Source organism: Coregonus lavaretus, assembly GCF_964263955.1.
Source record: "Coregonus lavaretus genome assembly, chromosome: 2".
Taxonomy (NCBI): Eukaryota; Metazoa; Chordata; class Actinopteri; order Salmoniformes; family Salmonidae; genus Coregonus; species Coregonus lavaretus.
The window spans coordinates 56005732-56029442 of record NC_139989.1 but is presented as its reverse complement, the minus strand read 5'-3'; the positions used below and the strand labels follow the sequence as shown (position 1 = coordinate 56029442).

Genomic DNA, 23711 nt, shown 5'->3' with positions numbered 1-23711 from the left:
AATACAAGCTAGTTTCACTTTCTCAGGTTTAGTCTTGTGACAGACTGTTAATAGTTTAACGTCACTGATGATTCATAAAAATAATGATTTTGCTGAGGGGGTGCTAGAAGTAGGAACCGTGATTTTAAATGGAGAGTTGTCTAATAGACACTGTGTACGGGTCAGTCTGTGTGGGTGAGGAAGGGCAGCATGCGCTGGTGGAGGGACTGGAAGCCCTATCGCTGGGTGGATGTGGGCGTGGCCCTGGAGCAATCCACCAACGGCAACGGCAAGAGGGATGCCATCTTCTTCATCTACTTCACCCAGTATGACGAGAAGAAGGTGAGGGAGACTCAATCACACTCAAATTCCTTAAACATCCATCCTTCCTGCCTCTCTTCCTTGAAGTAATCACTGATTAGAAATCATTTACCTGTCCAATCAGGAATTTGAACGGGCCAATGTCTTTCTCACGTACAGAATCGAATGAGTAGACACCTACTACTCATAATGTACCGCTATGCTACTGTACTGCTTTGAATTGTTCAATCATCTACATTTCTAGATTGGTTGTCACATCTCCCTCTCTCCCTCTGTTTCTCTATCTTTCTCAGTACCTCCATGTGTTTATAAGTGACGTGACAGTGCTGGTTCCTGTGCTCAGGGAAAGCTCCCATCATGCCTTTGCGGTGTACACGTCAGATAGTACGAAACAAAGATGGCCGCTGGTCCTGGCTGCACAAACCGAGAAGGACATGGCTGACTGGGTAGGTCTGGGTTGGCCTCCATTCAGATAGAAACAGCATATCTAATGTTTTGAATAGAGAATGGATAGATATTGTAATGCCCATTTTTGGGGGGGACCTACATTTTAAAAATCCAAATTCGGCACAGGTTACAACAGCCCTCAAGTTAACTTCCCAATTAAAGTAGCCTTGCCAGAGATAAGAGTTTAGGGATTTGTCCCAAATGGCACCCTAAGTGCCCTGGTCAGAAGTATTGCACTACAGTTGAAGTCGGAAGTTTACATACACTTAGGTTGGAGTCATTAAAACTCATTTTTCAACCACTCCACAAATTTCTTGTTAACAAACTATAGTTTTGGCAAGTCGGTTAGGACATCTACTTTGTGCATGACACATGTCATTTTTCCAACAATTGTTTCCAGACAGATTATTTCACTTATAATTCACTGTATCACAATTCCAGTGGGTCAGAAGTTTACATACACTAAGTTGACTGTGCCTTTAAACAGCTTGGAAAGTTCCTGAAAATGATGTCATGGCTTTAGAAGCTTCTGATAGGCTAATTGACATCATTTGAGTCAATTGGAGGTGTACCTGTGGATGTATTTCAAGGACTACCTTCAAACTCAGTGCCTCTTTGCTTGACATCATGGGAAAATCAAAAGAAACCAGCAAAGACCTTAGAAAAATAATTGTAGACCTCCACAAGTCTGGTCTATCCTTGGGAGCAATTTCCAAATGCCTGAAGGTACCACGTTCATCTGTACAAACAATAGTACGCAAGTATAAAGACCATGAGACCACGCAGCCGTCATACCACTTAGGAAGGAGACGCGTTCTGTCTCCTAGAGATGAATGTACTTTGGTGCGGAAAGTGCAAATCAATCCCAGAACAACAGCAAAGGACCTTGTGAAGATGCTGGAGGAAACAGGTACAAAAGTATCTATATCCACAGTAAAACGAGTCCTATATCGACATAACCTGAAAGGTCGCTCAGCAAGGAAGAAGCCACTGCTCCAAAACCGCCATAGAAAAGCCAGACTACAGTTTGCAACTGCACATGGGGACAAAGATTGTTCCTTTTGGAGAAATATCCTGTGGTCTGATGAAACAAAAATAGAACTATTTGGCCATAATGACCATCATTATGTTTGGAGGAAAAAGGGGTGCTTGCAAGCCGAAGAACACCATCCCAACCGTGAAGCACGGGGGTGGCAGCATCATGCTGTGGGGGTGCTTTGCTGCAGGAGGGACTGGTGCACTTCACAAAATAGATGGCATCATGGGGAAGGAAAATGATGTGGATATATTGAAGCAACATCTCAAGACATCAGTCAGGAAGTTAAAGCTTGGTCGCAAATGGGTCTTCCAAATGGACAATGACCCCAAGCATACTTCCAAAGTTGTGGCAAAATGGCTTAAGGACAACAAAGTCAAGGTATTGGAGTGGCCATCACAAAGCCCTGACCTCAATCCTATAGAACATTTGTGGGAAAAACTGAAAAAGCGTGTGCGAGCAAGGAGGCCTACAAACCTGACTCAGTTACACCAGCTCTGTCAGGAGGAATGGGCCAAAATTCACCCAATTTATTGTGGGAAGCTTGTGGAAGGCTACCCAAAACGTTTGACCCAAGTTAAACAATTTAAAGGCAATGCTACCAAATACTAATTGAGTGTATGTAAACTTCTGACCCACTGGGAATGTGCTGAAATAAATAAAAGCTGAAATAAATAATTCTCTCTACTATTATTCTGACATTTCACATTCTTAAAATAAAGTGGTGATCCTAACTGACCTAAGAAAGGGAATTTATACTAGGATTAAATGTCAGGAATTGTGAAAAACTGAGTTTAAATGTATTTGGCTAAGGTGTATGTAAACTTCCAACTTCAACTGTACATAGGGAATAGGGTGCCATGTGGGGCGCTGCCACAGTACTTATCATAAGAGAGGATACCAAATACTCTCTAGAAAGTTTATGTTTCAATGTTGTCCACCTGCTGTGTAAATGTAGTCCAGTATTATTACTATTATCCATCCGGACTGTACCATTGGCCATATCGCTGAAGGGGTGTCTGTGTTTCCTATGCAGCTGTCCCTGTTGGCTGGGTGCTGCTGTGAGGCCAGAGGGATCAGGGGAACTCCCTCCCGACAGGCCCTGTGGTCAGTCACCTCCAAGGGGGACGTGATGGTACATGAGCCCTCTCCCTTTCTGGAGGCCCCGGCACACACCTTGCCCTGTGACATGATGTGAGCTTGACCTTTTACCAACATACCACACATTGAGCATTACCAACATACCATACATTGAGCTTGACCTTTTACCAACATACCATACATTGAGCTTTACCTTTACCAACATACCACACATTGAGCTTTACCTTTACCAACATTGTGGTCCTCTGTAGCTCAATTGGTAGAGCATGGCGCTTGTAACGCCAGGGTAGTGGGTTCGATCCCCGGGACCACCCATACGTAAAAATGTATGCACACATGACTGTAAGTCGCTTTGGATAAAAGAGTCTGCTAAATGGCATATTATTATTTATTTATTATTATTATAACATACCACACATTGAGCTTTACCTTTACCAACATATCACACATTGAGCTTTACCTTTACCAACATACCACACATTGAGCATTACCAACATACCACACATTGAGCTTTACCTTTACCAACATACCACACATTGAGCTTTACCTTTACCAACATACCACACATTGAGCTTTACCTTTACCAACATACCACACATTGAGCTTTATCTTTACCAACATACCACAAATTGAGCTTTACCAACATATCATACATTGAGCTTTACCTTTACCAACATACCACACATTGAGCTTTACCTTTACCAACATACCACATATTGAGCTTTACCAACATATCATACATTGAGCTTTACCTTTACCAACATACCACACATTGAGCTTTACCTTTACCAACATACCACACATTGAGCTTTACCTTTACCAACATACCACACATTGAGCTTTACCTTTACCAACATATCACACATTAAGCTTTACCTTTACCAACATATCACACATTGAGCTTTACCTTTACCAACATATCATACATTGAGCTTTACCTTTACCAACATATCACATATTGAGCTTTACTTTTACCAACATAACACACATTGAGCTTTACCTTTACCAACATATCACACATTGAGCTTTACCTTTACCAACATACCATACATTGAGCTTTACCTTTACCAACATATCACACATTGAGCTTTACCTTTACCAACATATCACACATTGATCTTTACCTTTACCAACATATCACACATTGAGCTTTACCTTTACCAACATATCACACATTGAGCTTTACCTTTACCAACATATCACACATTGAGCTTTACCTTTACCAACATATCACACATTGAGCTTTACCTTTACCAACACATCACACATTGAGCTTTACCTTTACCAACATACCATACATTGAGCTTTACCAACATATCACATATTGAGCTTTACCTTTACCAACATATCACACATTGAGCTTTACCTTTACCAACACACCACATATTGAGCTTTACCAACATACCACATATTGAGCTTTACCAACATACCACACATTGAGCTTTACCAATATACCACACATTGAGCTTTACCAACATACCATACATTGAGCTTTACCAGCATACCATACATTGAGCTTTAGCTTTACCAACATACCACACATTTAGCTTTACCTTTGCCAACATATTACACATTGAGCTTTACCTTTACCAACATATCATACATTGAGCTTTACCTTTACCAACATATCACACATTGAGCTTTACCTTTACCAACATACCATACATTGAGCTTTACCAACATATCACATATTGAGCTTTACCTTTACCAACATACCACATATTGAGCTTTACCTTTACCAACATATTACACATTGAGCTTTACCTTTACCAACATACCATACATTGAGCTTTACCAACATATCACATATTGAGCTTTACATTTACCAACATACCACACATTGAGCTTTACCTTTACCAACATATCACATATTGAGCTTTACCAACATACCACATATTGAGCTTTACCTTTACCAACATATCACATATTGAGCTTTACCTTTTCCAACATACCACACATTGAGCTTTACCTTTACCAACATATCACATATTGAGCTTTACCTTTACCAACATACCACACATTGAGCTTTACCTTTACCAACATACCACATATTGAGCTTTACCTTTACCAACATATCACACATTGAGCTTTACCAACATATCACACATTGAGCTTTACCTTTACCAACATATCACACATTGAGCTTTACCTTTACCAACATATCACACATTGAGCTTTACCTTTACCAACATACCACACATTGAGCTTTACCTTTACCAACATACCACATATTGAGCTTTACCTACATATCATACATTGAGCTTTACCTTTACCAACATACCACACATTGAGCTTTTCCTTTACCAACATACCATACATTGAGCTTTACCTTTACCAACATATCACATATTGAGCTTTACCTTTACCAACATATCACACATTGAGCTTTACCTTTACCAACATACCACATATTGAGCTTTACCAACATACCACACATTGAGCTTTACCAATATACCACACATTGAGCTTTGCTAACATACCACACATTGAGCTTTACCAACATACCACACGTTGAGCTTTACCTTTACCAACATATCACACATTGAGCTTTACCTTTGCCAACATATCACACATTGAGCTTTACCTTTACCAACATATCACACATTGAGCTTTACCTTTACCAACATACCATACATTGAGCTTTACCAACATATCACATATTGAGCTTTACCTTTACCAACATACCACACATTGAGCTTTACCTTTACCAACATATCACACATTGAGCTTTACCTTTACCAACATATCACATATTGAGATTTACCTTTACCAACATACCACACATTGATCTTTACCTTTACCAACATATCACATATTGAGCTTTACCTTTACCAACATATCACATATTGAGCTTTACCTTTACCAACATACCACACATTGAGCTTTACCTTTACCAACATATCACATATTGAGCTTTACCTTTACCAACATACCACACATTGAGCTTTACCTTTACCAACATACCACATATCGAGCTTTACCTTTACCAACATATCACACATTGAGCTTTACCAACATATCACACATTGAGCTTTACCAACATATCACATATTGAGCTTTACCTTTACCAACATACCACATATTGAGCTTTACCAACATACCACACATTGAGCTTTACCTTTACCAACATATCACATATTGAGCTTTACCTTTACCAACATATCACATATTGAGCTTTACCTTTACCAACATACCACACATTGAGCTTTACCTTTACCAACATATCACATATTGAGCTTTACCTTTACCAACATACCACATATTGAGCTTTACCAACATACCACATATTGAGCTTTACCAACATACCACACATTGAGCTTTACCTTTACCAACATACCACATATTGAGCTTTACCAACATACCACATATTGAGCTTTACCAACATACCACACATTGAGCTTTACCAATATACCACACATTGAGCTTTGCCAACATACCACACATTGAGCTTTACCAGCATACCATACATTGAGCTTTAGCTTTACCAACATACCACACATTGAACTTTACCTTTACCAACATATCACACATTAAGCTTTACCTTTACCAACATATCACATATTGAGCTTTACCTTTACCAACATATCACACATTGAGCTTTACCTTTACCAACATATCACACATTGAGCTTTACCTTTACCAACATACCACATATTGAGCTTTACCTTTACCAACATACCACATATTGAGCTTTACCAACATATCACACATTGAGCTTTACCTTTACCAACATACCACACATTGAGCTTTACCTTTACCAACATACCATACATTGAGCTTTACCTTTACCAACATATCACACATTGAGCTTTACCTTTACCAACATATCACACATTGAGCTTTACCTTTACCAACATATCATACATTGAGCTTTACCAACATATCACAGATTGAGCTTTACCTTTACCAACATATCACACATTGAGCTTTACCTTTACCGACATACCACATATTGAGCTTTACCTACATACCACATATTGAGCTTTACCAACATACCACACATTGAACTTTACCAATATACAACACATTGAGCTTTACCAACATACCACACATTGAGCTTCACCAGCATACCATACATTGAGCTTTAGCTTTACCAACATACCACACATTGAGCTTTACCTTTACCAACATATCACACATTGAGCTTTACCTTTACCAACATATCACACATTGAGCTTTAGCTTTACCAGCATACCATACATTGAGCTTTAGCTTTACCAACATACCACACATTGAGCTTTACCTTTACCAACATATCACACATTGAGCTTTACCTTTACCAACATACCATACATTGAGCTTTACCATCATACCATACATTGAACTTTACCAACATACCACACATTGAGCTTCACCAGCATACCATACATTGAGCTTTAGCTTTACCAACATACCACACATTGAGTTTTACCTTTACCAACATATCACACATTGAGCTTTACCTTTACCAACATATCACATATTGAGCTTTACCTTTACCAACATATCACACATTGAGCTTTACCTTTACCAACATACCATACATTGAGCTTTACCAACATACTACACATTGAGCTTTACCAACATACCATACATTGAGCTTTACCAATATACCACACATTGAACTTTACCAACATATCACACATTGAGCTTTACCTTTACCAACATACCACACATTGAGCTTTACCTTTACCAACATACCATACATTGAGCTTTACCTTTACCAACATATCACACATTGAGCTTTACCTTTACCAACATATCACACATTGAGCTTTACCTTTACCAACATACCACACATTGAGCTTTACCAATATACAACACATTGAGCTTTACCAACATACCACACATTGAGCTTTACCAGCATACCATACATTGAGCTTTAGCTTTACCAACATACCACACATTGAGCTTTACCTTTACCAACATATCACACATTGAGCTTTACCTTTACCAACATACCATACATTGAGCTTTACCATCATACCATACATTGAACTTTACCAACATACCACACATTGAGCTTCACCAGCATACCATACATTGAGCTTTAGCTTTACCAACATACCACACATTGAGCTTTACCTTTACCAACATATCACACATTGAGCTTTACCTTTACCAACATATCACATATTGAGCTTTACCTTTACCAACATATCACACATTGAGCTTTACCTTTACCAACATACCATACATTGAGCTTTACCAACATACTACACATTGAGCTTTACCAACATACCATACATTGAGCTTTACCAATATACCACACATTGAACTTTACCAACATATCACACATTGAGCTTTACCTTTACCAACATATCATACATTGAGCTTTACCTTTACCAACATACCACACATTGAGCTTTACCAATATACAACACATTAAGCTTTACCAACATACCACACATTGAGCTTTACCAGCATACCATACATTGAGCTTTAGCTTTACCAACATACCACACATTGAGCTTTACCTTTACCAACATATCACACATTGAGCTTTACCTTTACCAACATACCATACATTGAGCTTTACCATCATACCATACATTGAACTTTACCAACATACCACACATTGAGCTTTACCAGCATACCATACATTGAGCTTTAGCTTTACCAACATACCACACATTGAGCTTTACCTTTACCAACATATCACACATTTAGCTTTACCTTTACCTACATATCACACATTGAGCTTTACCTTTACCTACATATCACACATTGAGCTTTACCTTTACCAACATATCACACATTGAGCTTTACCAACATACCATACATTGAGCTTTACCAATATACCACACATTGAACTTTACCAACATACCACACATTGAGCTTTACCAGCATACCATACATTGAGCTTTACCAACATATCACACATTGAGCTTTAGCTTTACCAACATACCACACATTGAGCTTTACCTTTACCAACATACCACACATTGAGCTTCACCAACATACCACACATTGAGCTTTACCTTTACCAACATTGAGCTTTACCAACATACTACACATTGAGCTTTACCAACATACCATACATTGAGCTTTACCAATATACCACACATTGAACTTTACCAACATATCACACATTGAGCTTTACCTTTACCAACATATCACACATTGAGCTTTACCTTTGCCAACATATCACACATTGAGCTTTACCTTTACCAACATATCACACATTGAGCTTTACCTTTACCAACATACCATACATTGAGCTTTACCTTTACCAACATACCACATATTGAGCTTTACCAACATATCACACATTGAGCTTTACCTTTACCAACATACCACACATTGAGCTTTACCAACATACTACACATTGAGCTTTACCAACATACCATACATTGAGCTTTACCAATATACCACACATTGAACTTTACCAACATATCACACATTGAGCTTTACCTTTACCAACATATCATACATTGAGCTTTACCTTTACCAACATACCACACATTGAGCTTTACCAATATACAACACATTAAGCTTTACCAACATACCACACATTGAGCTTTACCAGCATACCATACATTGAGCTTTAGCTTTACCAACATACCACACATTGAGCTTTACCTTTACCAACATATCATACATTGAGCTTTACCAACATATCATAGATTGAGCTTTACCAACATATCACACATTGAGCTTTAGCTTTACCAACATACCACACATTGAGCTTTACCTTTACCAACATACCACACATTGAGCTTCACCAACATATCACACATTGAGCTTTAGCTTTACCAACATACCACACATTGAGCTTTACCTTTACCAACATATCACACATTGAGCTTTACCTTTACCAACATACCATATATTGAGCTTTAACAACATATCACATTTTGAGCTTTACCTTTACCAACATATCACACATTGAGCTTTACCTTTACCAACATATCACACATTGAGCTTTACCTTTACCAACATATCATACATTGAGCTTTACCAACATATCACAGATTGAGCTTTACCTTTACCAACATATCACACATTGAGCTTTACCTTTACCGACATACCACATATTGAGCTTTACCAACATACCACATATTGAGCTTTACCAACATACCACACATTGAGCTTTACCAATATACAACACATTGAGCTTTACCAACATACCACACATTGAGCTTTACCGGCATACCATACATTGAGCTTTAGCTTTACCAACATACCACACATTGAGCTTTACCTTTACCAACATATCACACATTGAGCTTTACCTTTACCAACATACCATACATTGAGCTTTACCATCATACCATACATTGAACTTTACCAACATACCACACATTGAGCTTCACCAGCATACCATATATTGAGCTTTAGCTTTACCAACATACCACACATTGAGCTTTACCTTTACCAACATATCACACATTGAGCTTTACCTTTACCAACATATCACATATTGAGCTTTAGCTTTACCAGCATACCATACATTGAGCTTTAGCTTTACCAACATACCACACATTGAGCTTTACCTTTACCAACATATCACACATTGAGCTTTACCTTTACCAACATACCATACATTGAGCTTTACCATCATACCATACATTGAACTTTACCAACATACCACACATTGAGCTTCACCAGCATACCATACATTGAGCTTTAGCTTTACCAACATACCACACATTGAGCTTTACCTTTACCAACATATCACACATTGAGCTTTACCTTTACCAACATATCACATATTGAGCTTTACCTTTACCAACATATCACACATTGAGCTTTACCTTTACCAACATACCATACATTGAGCTTTACCAACATACTACACATTGAGCTTTACCAACATACCATACATTGAGCTTTACCAATATACCACACATTGAACTTTACCAACATATCACACATTGAGCTTTACCTTTACCAACATACCACACATTGAGCTTTACCTTTACCAACATACCATACATTGAGCTTTACCTTTACCAACATATCACACATTGAGCTTTACCTTTACCAACATATCATACATTGAGCTTTACCTTTACCAACATACCACACATTGAGCTTTACCAATATACAACACATTAAGCTTTACCAACATACCACACATTGAGCTTTACCAGCATACCATACATTGAGCTTTAGCTTTACCAACATACCACACATTGAGCTTTACCTTTACCAACATATCACACATTGAGCTTTACCTTTACCAACATACCATACATTGAGCTTTACCATCATACCATACATTGAACTTTACCAACATACCACACATTGAGCTTCACCAGCATACCATACATTGAGCTTTAGCTTTACCAACATACCACACATTGAGCTTTACCTTTACCAACATATCACACATTGAGCTTTACCTTTACCAACATATCACATATTGAGCTTTACCTTTACCAACATATCACACATTGAGCTTTACATTTACCAACATACCATACATTGAGCTTTACCAACATACTACACATTGAGCTTTACCAACATACCATACATTGAGCTTTACCAATATACCACACATTGAACTTTACCAACATACCACACATTGAGCTTTACCAGCATACCATACATTGAGCTTTAGCTTTACCAACATACCACACATTGAACTTTACCTTTACCAACATATCACACATTAAGCTTTACCTTTACCAACATATCACACATTGAGCTTTACCTTCACCAACATATCACACATTGAGCTTTACCTTTACCAACATATCACACATTGAGCTTTACCTTTACCAACATACCACATATTGAGCTTTACCTTTACCAACATACCACATATTGAGCTTTACCAACATATCACACATTGAGCTTTACCTTTACCAACATACCACACATTGAGCTTTACCTTTACCAACATACCATACATTGAGCTTTACCTTTACCAACATATCACACATTGAGCTTTACCTTTACCAACATACCACACATTGAGCTTTACCTTTACCAACATACCATACATTGAGCTTTACCTTCACCAACATATCACACATTGAGCTTTACCTTTACCAACATATCACACATTGAGCTTTACCTTTACCAACATACCACACATTGAGCTTTACCTTTACCAACATACCACACATTGAGCTTTACCTTTACCAACATACCATACATTGAGCTTTACCTTTACCAACATATCACACATTGAGCTTTACCTTTACCAACATACCACACATTGAGCTTTACCTTTACCAACATACCATACATTGAGCTTTACCTTCACCAACATATCACACATTGAGCTTTACCTTTACCAACATATCACACATTGAGCTTTACCTTTACCAACATACCACATATTGAGCTTTACCTTTACCAACATACCACATATTGAGCTTTACCAACATATCACACATTGAGCTTTACCTTTACCAACATACCACACATTGAGCTTTACCTTTACCAACATACCATACATTGAGCTTTACCTTTACCAATATACCACACATTGAGCTTTACCAACATACCACACATTGAGCTTTACCTTTACCAACATACCATACATTGAGCTTTACCATCATACCATACATTGAACTTTACCAACATACCACACATTGAGCTTTACCAGCATACCATACATTGAGCTTTAGCTTTACCAACATACCACACATTGAGCTTTACCTTTACCAACATATCACACATTGAGCTTTACCTTTACCAACATATCACACATTGAGCTTTACCTTTACCAACATATCACACATTTAGCTTTACCTTTACCTACATATCACACATTGAGCTTTACCTTTACCAACATATCACACATTGAGCTTTACCAACATACCATACATTGAGCTTTACCAATATACCACACATTGAACTTTACCAACATACCACACATTGAGCTTTACCAGCATACCATACATTGAGCTTTACCAACATATCACACATTGAGCTTTAGCTTTACCAACATACCACACATTGAGCTTTACCTTTACCAACATATCACACATTGAGCTTTACCTTTACCAACATACCATATATTGAGCTTTAACAACATATCACATTTTGAGCTTTACCTTTACCAACATATCACACATTGAGCTTTACCTTTACCAACATACCACACATTGAGCTTTATCAATATACCACACATTGAGCTTTACCAACCATACCACACATTGAGCTTTACCAGCATACCACACATTGAGCTTTACCTTTACCAACATACCACGCACTGTTATTACACACTGTAGCATGTTCCTTCACTGCCTTGAAGCCAACCAACCATGTACCCTTGTTATTTTCTCTGTTCTTGCACTCATATAGCTAACATGCTAACACTTGGGATGTCCACTGTTGTTTGGCTAACGTAACTCCGCTGACTTCAATCTATTAGCTACTACTAACCTGCTAAAACAATGATCGTCTTATCTCTGGTAATCTTAAGCATAGTGCTAAGTTCTAACGTCTGTCTTACTGTTGGCAATTGGTGCTAGTGCCTCTCTGCCTCTTTTGCTGGATGCTAACCACAGGTGGTTGGTGGCACCTTAATTGAGGATGACGGCCTCATACTAATGGCTGGAACAGAATAAGTGGAATGTTATCAAGCACATGGTTTCCATGTGTTTAACACCACTACATTCCAGACATTATTATAAACCGTCCTTCCCTCGCCAGCCTCCTGTGATGCTAACGCTGTCTGGGCGCTAACCACTAGATCCGCTAACCACTAGCTGTACTGTCTGGTCCTGGTGCAGGTTTTGGCTGCAGGTCCCGGGCCACCTGCGCTGTGTAGAGTCTAACAGTCTGAGTGTGGTGTGGGGGATCGGGTGTGACGGCACCGCCTGGGTCTACTCTGGCTCGGGCAGCGCTGCTGGGGAAGAGCCCCCTCAGGGTAATAAATGACCCCACAACTCAGTCTTCCAGGCCACCACAGTCCTGGGTTGTGTTCATTAGGCACCAAACAGACAAAAATGGACTATCCGGACTTGTCCAATAAGAAACACTCATTTTCCGTTGCAAAAAAAACATTTTGCCCTAATGAACACACCTTTGATGGTTTTCAATAATTTATTCCATTTAGCTGATTAAGTCATTGATTGACCTTAATTAAAGATGAAAACCAGCAAGCACTGTGACTGCGGTTCTTGAGGACTCAAGTTGTTCACCCCTGCCTTACACCGTGCCTTTACTAGTCCACCCTGTAAGCTTCTTTAATCTTTACACTTTAAGCTTCTTTACCTAGGTTGAAGGTAAAGGAGGTTACGACAAGTTTTGATTCCATGTGGAAGCTTTTAGAAAAAAAACAGATTCATGGGACCAGTGCCATTGCTAACTACCAGCGCTGTTGCTAACTAGCATAGCTGGTCCCATTAGAATCCTCTTGTTTTTACCTTTTGTCATTTTCAACCTAGCCTTCAACCTGCTTATACAGTCAATATGGTTAAAGGAATAGTTCACCCAAATTACAAAGTGTTGTAGCCAAGTATAAAGTAACGATTCAAAGTACTGTATTAGTGAACCTTCCAGCTAGAGAACTAAAAAAGTGAATGGCCTTATTACTTATTAATAACTTACTGCTTGGCTAACTGGGTGGGTGATTGCCTGAGCATGACTGAAGTCGTTGCAATGGGATAAACTCATAGTATGCGTCTCAAATGGCACTCTATTCCCTAATATAGTGCAATACTTTTGACCAGGGCTTTGGTCAAAAGTAGTGCACTATAAAGGGAAGATGGTGCCATTTGGGATGCAACCATAGACTTTGCATGGTCCTGCTACACCATTAGACTTATTATAGCAGAGTTGTGACTTTTCTCTGTTTTGTAGGAGACACGGGTAGCCTGCACACACAGACAGATGTAAGGACTGTGTACATCTATGAGAACCAGCGATGGAACCCCATGACCGGATACACAGACAAGTACTACATCTCTCTCACGCGACTGTGCAACTGTGTGTGTGTGTGTGTGTGTGTGTGTGTGTGTGCGTTGCAATAATATGTTCTAGACACTTCCGACTGCTCCTATATAGGTCAGTGTGTGTAATATCCACTTTGCCACCCTTCCAGGCTTCTCCCCACAGACCGGTTCCCGTGGAGTGATGACAATGGCTTTACAGAGTGCACCAAGTCCACCACCCACCCACCCTCGCCTCAGTGGATCTGGGTAGGTAGACCTAGTCCCTAAACCCCCTTCACCCTAAAACCTCTTATTACAACTAACACAGAGTTCAATGTTCTATTTTTTTCTAACTGTATCTTGAGTTGTTAATGTTGTACTTGTACTCTGTCTCCCCCTCCATCTCAACATGAAACATGCCTCTGTTATGCCAGGTGACAGAGTGGGCAGTCGACTTCGCTTTCTCAGGAGGGACAGACAAAGAAGGATGGCAGTATGCAGCAGACTTCCCTGTGTAAGAAATACATATGTACATTCATGTTTGATCAACCCTATATCATGGCTTACACTTATCTTAGAAGTCTTGTGTTGATTGACTGTGTTCTGTGTCTCCGTCATGTAGGACGTTTCATGGCAACAAGAGCCTGAAGGACTTTGTCAGACGTAGGCGCTGGTTCAGGTATAGTCTCTTTCACTCACTCACACTCAAACATTTCAGTAGGAAGAGTTTGATGATGATGTTTCTCGTTTCCACACAGGAAGTGTAAAATCACCCTGACTGCCCCGTGGCAGGAAGTCCCGCCCATCTCCCTGAGTGACATCACAGTGTTGCCGTGCCTGGCTCAGAGCAGTATGGAGCAGGTCCCAGTCTGGGGCCTCAGTGACAAGGGGGACGTCCTGTGTCGCCTGGGGGTCACCCCCCAAAACCCCGCGGTGAGGAACACCCCCAAACCCTACAACCTGGGACTTTAACCAAAGACACTCATTACTACCATCACAGAATAACATCCTCTTTGATTAAACTATGATCAAACAACATGCTCACTCCAATGTTATTCTTCTATATAACAGAGTTCAGCACCCCCTTTTCGTCAGACTTTTTTTACAATCAATTCTGACCAAACCTCAGTATCCAGCTTTCTTCCGTTCCCAAGTGAATATGTTACGAGTCTAGGACGTACACTTTGGCATTAATATGGAGTTGGTCCCCCCTTGCTGCTATAACGGCCTCCACTCTTCTGGGAAGGCTTTCCACTAGCTGTTGGAACATTGCTGCGGGGACTTGCTTCCATTCAGCCACAAGAGCATTAGTGAGGTCGGGCACTGATTTTGGGTGGTTAGGCCTGGCTCGCAGTCAGCGTTCCAATTCATCCCAAAGGTGTTCGATGGGGTTGAGGTCAGGGCTCTGTACAGGCCAGTCACGTTCTTCCACACCGATCTCGACAAACCATTTCTGTATGGAACTCGCTTTGTGCATGGGGGCATTGTCATGCTGAAACAGGAAAGGGCCTTCCACTGTTGCCACAAAGTTGGAAGCACATAATTGTCTAGAATTTCATTGTATGCTGTAGCGTTAAGATTTCCCTTCACTGGAACTAAGGGGCCTAGCCCGAACCATGAAAAACAGCCCCAGACCATTATTTCTCCTCCACCAAACTTTACAGTTGGCACTATGCATTTTGGCAGGTTCTCCTGGCATCCGCCAAACCCAGATTCGTCCATCAGACTGCCAGATGGTAAAGCGGGATTTATCACTCCAGAGAACGTGTTTCCACTGCTCCAGAGTCCAATGGCTGCAAGCTTTATACCACTCCAGCCGACGCTTGGCATTGCGCATTGTGATCTTAGGCTTGTGTGTGGTTGCTCGGCCATGGAAACCCATTTCATGAAGCTCCAGGTGAACTGTTCTTGTGCTGAGTTTGCTTCCAGAGGGAGTTTGAAACTCGGTAGAGAGTGTTGCAACCGAGGACAGACGATTTGTACGCGCTTCAGCACTCGGGGGTCCCGTTCTGTGAGCTTGTGTGGCATACCACTTCACGGCTGAGCCATTGTTGCTCATAGATGTTTCCACTTCACAATAACAGCACTTACAGTTGACCGGGGCAGCTCTAGCAGGGCAGAAATTTGACGAACTGACTTGTTGGAAAGGTGGCATCCTATGACGGTGCCACGTTGAAAGTCACTGAGCTCTTCAGTACGGGCCATTCTACTGTCTGTTTGTCTATGGAGATTGGATGGCTGTGTGATTTTATACACCTGTTGCAACAGGTGTGGCTGAAATAGCTGAACCCACTAATTTTAAAGGGATGTCCACATACTTTTAGCCATGTAGTGTATGACAATGAAAAAATTAATAATTCTGACCGTAATACATTTAAAAATGTATATATACATAGCTAATACCGTAAGTATGTAATATGTTGTATTACATTCTATGGTGCTGTGCTGTTGATTGTTCATGCCATCTCTGACTATACCACCCCAGGGTTCCTCGTGGCTCCACGTGGGTACTGACCAGCCCTTCAAGTCCATCTCCATCGGGGGTGGTCACCAGGTGTGGGCCATCGCCAGGGACAGAGCCGTGTTCTACAGGGGCTCAGTGTCCGCCAGCAACCCTGCAGGTGAGACCCACACCCTGGGGAGGAACCAAACAAACATCTGGGTCCTTCTGAGATGCTGGATATATATGGATGGCCTACAGTGCTCTATGACTGAAATACACAACGAATGCTAATACATTTCTTTTTGAAAGCACATAATGGCCCGTTTCTAGACACGGATCACTGTAAGACTAGTACTGGACAAAAAATAACCCTCATTGGAGATTTTCAATTGAAAGCACGTTTTAGTCCAGGACTAGGCTTAATCTGTGTATTTCCCATTTCCTGGCCCATACTGAACCTTAGTCAACTCATTTTTTTTGTTCTTTGTCATCATCCTGCAGGAGAGTGTTGGTACCACATCCCTTCCCCGCCCAGACAGAGCCTCAGACAGCTGTCTGTAGGGAGAACCTCTGTCTACGCTGTGGACGAAAACAGTGAGTACCCAGGACTATCCACAACCTGTGGGTCAGCTCTTTCGATGCTTGCTTTGCAGGAGAGCTCTCTGATAAGTCAATGAAGGAATGTATTTAATTGACAGGGACAGTGCACATTAATCAACATTTGTCCACATCAATGTAAATGTGCCGGGGTAAGGAAAACACTCATTTCCATCTGCACTTTCAGACGTAGTCCCTAGATGGATGAATCGACAAGCAAGATCAATGTTTCCTAACTAATGGAATAGTTAGGAAAGTCTCTCCTGACCGCTGTTCTCCCCTGCTGTGAGTGTAGGTAACCTGTGGTACAGACAGGGCCTGACTCCCAGCTACCCCCAGGGCTCAGCCTGGGAGCTCATCTCCAACAACGTGACTAAAGTCTCAGTAGGACCTCTAGACCAGGTTAGTACAACGCTCCCAAAAAGTGAAATCATTTTTACATTTAAAAAGTGCTGTTTTTTTTAAAGCTCATTTTACAGTGGTGAGTAAGTTATTAGTGACTTATTTTCTACTTCCAACACCTGGTCATGTGGTGTTGTTTTGTCCAGGTGTGGGTGATAGCAGACTGGGTCCCAGGCTGCCCCAGTGAGTTGTCTGTCCATGGAGCTGTCTGTCACAGGCTGGGGGTGGGACCCATGCAGCCCAAGGGCCAATCCTGGGACTATGGCATCGGGGTGAGTCATTACCAACTGGGTTTTGATGTCCGCTCCAAATACATTGGCCGTGTCCAAAATGGCACCATATTCAAATCACTACTTTTGACCAGAGGCCTATGGGCCCTGGTCACAAATGGTGCACTACAAAGGGAATAAGGTGCCATTTGGGATGCAGACATTGTACAGTATCTGAAATACCTCCGTTGTTGTGAAGATGGTTATGGAAGAGATGTCATGTTAATGTAAGGAACTCTGTCTTTCAGGGAGGATGGGAACACATCAGTGTGAGAGGGAACTCCACAGAGGTTCTGCGTGCCCCCCACCCTGCCCTTACTGACACCACCCCCCGTAGCCCACTCCCTGCCAGGCCAGCCCTTACTGACACCACCCCCCGTAGCCCACTCCCTGCCAGGCCAGCCCTTACTGACACCACCCCCTGTAGCCCACTCCCTGCCAGGCCGGCCCTTACTGGCACCACCCCCCATAGCCCACTCCCTGCCAGGCCGGCCCTTACTGACACCACCCCCTGTAGCCCACTCCCTGCCAGGCCAGCCCTTACTGACACCACCCCCTGTAGTCCACTACCTGCCAGGCCAGCCCTTACTGACACCACCCCCTGTAGTCCACTCCCTGCCAGGATACATTTGTCACAGGAGAACGGGAACGCTGTGGGTCTGTAGGGCCCCTACTAACCCGCCCCGTTCCTCCATCTCTACTCACAGCCCTGTGTGTGCCTGGTTCCATTTCCAACCCTGGTTGCACATTTTTGCTCCAACCCAGCACAAACATGGTAACGTTGGTCTAAATGGAAAGACCATGATTTAGTTGGATATTTAAATCAGTTAGTGCTAGGCTGAAATGTGTGCTACCAATGCGAGTTGGCCACCTTTGACCGAGACCATCCCTTCAGTGTTCATATGTCTGTAAGCAGTAGACGTATTAGAGCTTCTGTCAGTTTTCATCCAGTCCATTAAGGTCTGTGAACATTAGTGGCAGGTGCTAGGATACGTTGCTAGGGTGAGAAATGGAACAGAGTCCTCAGCATGCCTGTGTCCCATACCAGGGTTCTGTACCAACCAACACACTGACTGCCTACTCCACTCCCTTGGACCTCACAGTATAGTCTTGCTTTGTATGATTTTGTTTTGTTGTCGTTGTTTTTGCTTTCTCATTTACCTAGTTGACAAACAGTACTTTTTCATCAAGGTCTGTGTGCTTTGGAATTATTTATTTTATAGCTTTTTGGCTGTCATCTTGGTTTATTCATGTTTTGGCCTGCATGATGTTTGGAATGTAGTGGTTGAAGTAGCTTTTTTTCTTCAGAACAAAACATATCAATTCTAGCAATAGCTCTGGGCTTCCATGACAACAAGGATTATTTTAAGAACATCACTGTCAATTTAACACCAGTTCTTTCCTAAGATGGTAAAAACATCAAGGGTAGTAAATAATACGGACCTGAATTCAGAATGAATAGCATCTATTTGCTGTGTTAGGCATTGTTAACATCCAGAATGTTATGAATAGGAGTTCTTCCTGCTCAGGTCACATGATCAGCAGAAACTCCAGGCTCTAGTTTTGACTTATCCCTGGTGGATTAGTTTTCAGTGTTTGTTACTTCAGTATTCCATGCAGATACGGAGACGGGATTCAAACAAACAGCACTGTGCCTACATCACACTACACTTGACTTTAAAGGCAATTTCCTGGATGTTTGGCGATGTCAGCTCAAGTGTAAACTACCTTTAAAAGTGCAGCGTAATGTCTGCGCACTGCTGTTTTGTTTGAATTCCTGTCTGAGTTTGCTGTGGCCTTGACTGTTGAAGCTGTGAATACAGCAGGTTTGAATGTTATGGATGTCCTCTTACAAGGACAGACAACTGAAATAAATTCCAAAACAGCTCTGCAACCTTGGGTGTTCTCTTTGTATGGGCCTTGTGTTATCACTTGGGAGTTAAAGTTGAATTTCACTACACTAAAGTGATACTTCATGTTTGTACAGGTGTGAGATGGAGTTGGTGTTAACTTTTAATAATGCATGTTATGTAAATAACTTAGTTACACCACTTAACATTTTGTTCTACCAAAATAGGTTGGCTGGTTGAGTAAGTAACACATGGGGTACTTCTAGGTGTTGAGCACAATCAGACAAGCTATAGAAGGAAATTTACATTTATTTCCATATTAAACAGTGTAATTAAACATTTCATTCAAATACACTAAGCATGATCATCATCAATATGAAGTAAAAATATTACAATTTGTAAAATTTAAAGGACAGAATGGATTTTCCTATCTGTTTGTCTTTAAAGGTGCTACACTATGATTTTTTTGGCATTTTTACATTGTAATTTCAGGAAATGTCCATAATATCTGGTGCTAATAGTGGAATAGTATTACTTACCTGCCAGTGTTGTGATCTTCTCCTATTGATTGGTTCTGACTTTGTGGCTGTTATCTAGTGGAAATCTAATTTCCTGGTTGCTAAAATTCTACACTTTGCTCACTTTGAGAAAAAAAAGCAGTGAATAGTGTAGAGAATCATTGTACCATCTAAATTGCTGTGACATCTTTTCAAAAACATTTTTACAGCTGTTTTTGAAGCTGGTGGACCAAAACCAAAAGTAACTTTAGATTTTGGTCCACCAGCTTCAAACAGCTGTAAAAACTATTTTTGGTTAATGAAAATGTTTTTCACAGCAATTTAGATGGTACAATGATTCTCTACACTATTCAGTGCTTGTTTTCTCAAACTGAAATTGAGCAAACAGAATAGAATGTTAGCAACCAGGAAATTAGCGATTTCCACTAGATGGTACAGCCACAGTCAGAACAGCTTTCCCATTTTGACAACCGATGCCGCTCTGGCGGGAGAAATCAATAGTAGGATATCACATCACTAGCGGGGTAGGTAATACTGTGAAACTATCATTCCACTGTTACTGCAGATATGGACATTTTCTGAAATTACAATGAAAAATTTCAACAAATCTTGTGTAGCACCTTTAATTTAACCGTTCCTCATTTTGTTTTTTACTGTGATATGTTGCTCTTTTTAAACGCTGCTTTAAATTACAAAATGAAACCTCGTACCTAGGACTTGATTACATCATTCCCCATGTACAGACAAATTTAAACATTTATATACATCAGTACAGTTCAACATTAAGTTAGCCTTTTAAAATGTGCAAGATTAAGCAAATGTATATACTGTAGAATAAAACACATTTCAAGTGTAACTGAAAGAACGCACAGGCTGCTGGTAGTAAAGAGGTTAACCTTGTCTGGAATACTGCAGGTGAGGAGAAAGAGTTTCTGTCCACTACGTATCTGAAGACATGTTCAAATGACGTCACCAATGACGGGAACCTTGACAAGTCACTAAACCAAGAGCTATATATAATTATCTGTGTTGAACCCATTGAGTCTGGAAGAACTGTTTGAACTACAGGAACAGAAAGACCATGAAAAGCTGGCCTTGCTGCTCCAGCTGAATCATAATATTATGTTTCTATACATCATTGATGGTGGTGATACAGACCCCAACCATGCTGCACACCAAAACAAATCATACTGGAGACAGTCCGTTGAGTGGCGCATAACAGCCGGGTTGCTATGGCAATGTCCACAATCCTTAAGGTAATCTTTACCTCGGCTGTGTCACATGCAGTAGTTAAGGAGAATAACCCGTGCAGAAAATAAAACTCAGTATGAGTGTAGAATTGGTTTGACATAGTAAACCAAACAAAGAACAGGCATGTCTGTCTTGGTAGTCAGTCCAATGACAACTAGGGGTTGAGTTCCTGTAAGATCCTGCACAGTACCAGATAAATGATCTGCGTCCCAAATAGCACCCTATTCCCTTTATGGTGCTGTTTGGGACGCTACCACATCACAACTGGCTCCTCCTATTAAACTCATACCCAAAAACCACATCTCATCAAAACATACTCATTGCACATTTGTTTCACAAAACACCTCGACAATTCGTATTACATTACATTTCAAACAAACTTTTTACTCCTATGTCTCCTGATGCAAACTCACAGAGTCACTAGGCTTGTGTGTCAGGACAAAATGTATTGACTCCTTAATCATGTGATTCCTCCAGTGAAAGGGGAGAGGATATTTGTGTATACAGTGTAATCAATATGAAATAGGCACTGTGATAAGACCCATTGATTGGTGAAGAAACTGGACAAACCGTGAAGTCACATACTGTTAATTCAAACCATGGCTTGTGACAATGTTACCTTATCCAAACTTCTACTGATGGTGTTCAACTGAATCATATGAATCTGAACTGTAAGGCTTTGTCAGACCTCTCCTGTTCCATAACACTAAGCCATTCTCACCGTAGAACACATTCTTATTCTATGGTTCTCACTAGAACAGATGACTGAGAAAGTGACACCAATTATACAGATGGGATGTGTGGACGGTGAATGAGTCGATCACCAAAACTTGGTTCCTTAAATTCCTAATATACCTCTCCCACTCTTGACCATCTCCTGTTGAAGCATACACACTTCATGAGTAGACCTGACAATAAATAAATAGTTTCCAAAAGGCAACTCCTGTAATAATCGCACATTGTAGCAAAGGAGCTACTGAACAATGTTACTGAGCAGTGTTGCACCCAAGGGCCTTGGTGTTTTAGTCAGCCTGATGCAAAGAGCTTATTATTCCTATTTGATTGCAGACACAAGATGCCCCAGCAGCCAGTGGGGCTGTGGTTCAATTGTAGTTTGTGGTTCAGTCAATGATTCAGGTCTTCAAAATAAAAGTGTATTTTTTGGGTGAAACAGAATCCCCTCAAGAAATGAGGACATTAACCAAACACTTGGAATGCGCTCAACAAGTCTTAAAGCAACCAAAGAAGTTAGGTCAATTTTGTTGTCTGTTCTTCCTGCTGAATTGCACTGATGGGGGCACCACACACTGATGGAGGGGGTAAGAAGGAGAACGAGAGAGGAAAAAGCAGAAGGAGAGAACATGGCTCAGAGGCCTGACTGGGCCTCGACTGTTCGTCTGTCATATTTGCTAAGAGGCTTTCAGTGGAAGGAAGGGGATTTTGTTGAGGGGGTTGTTGGCTGTCGGCTCAGTCTGTTTCTAGTTCTCTTCATGGACTCCTCTTGGGGGGGAGCAGTTCTGCCTGAGAAGAGAAGCATCCACAGCCTTCATAACACTGTGTCATCTGTCCGTCTGTCTTTCGTCTGTATGTGGAGCTCTCCTTCATTCACCTGACGTCGTGCGAGGCTCTGGGTCCATTCCCCTCAGAGAAGTTGGGGGAAACTGTCCCTTCCACGTGCACC

At 40.8% G+C, this 23711-nt stretch overlaps 1 protein-coding gene across 1 annotated transcript in view; it reads left to right on the top strand.

Annotated features, from left to right (window-relative positions):
• LOC311146317 (tectonin beta-propeller repeat-containing protein 1-like) overlaps positions 1-19170 on the top strand; it is a 46154-nt gene extending 26984 nt beyond the window's left edge. Inside the window, exons 12-25 of the mRNA XM_084182806.1 lie at positions 166-321; positions 594-746; positions 2820-2977; positions 13558-13694; positions 14630-14723; positions 14871-14967; positions 15135-15214; positions 15323-15379; positions 15459-15633; positions 17186-17321; positions 17645-17737; positions 18036-18142; positions 18289-18414; positions 18660-19170. Of these exons, the coding sequence (XP_084038932.1) occupies positions 166-321; positions 594-746; positions 2820-2977; positions 13558-13694; positions 14630-14723; positions 14871-14967; positions 15135-15214; positions 15323-15379; positions 15459-15633; positions 17186-17321; positions 17645-17737; positions 18036-18142; positions 18289-18414; positions 18660-19076 (1986 nt within the window). The 3' untranslated portion in view covers positions 19077-19170. The remainder of the gene's footprint in view (positions 1-165; positions 322-593; positions 747-2819; positions 2978-13557; positions 13695-14629; positions 14724-14870; positions 14968-15134; positions 15215-15322; positions 15380-15458; positions 15634-17185; positions 17322-17644; positions 17738-18035; positions 18143-18288; positions 18415-18659) is intronic.
• The last annotated feature ends 4541 nt before the right edge of the window (positions 19171-23711 follow it).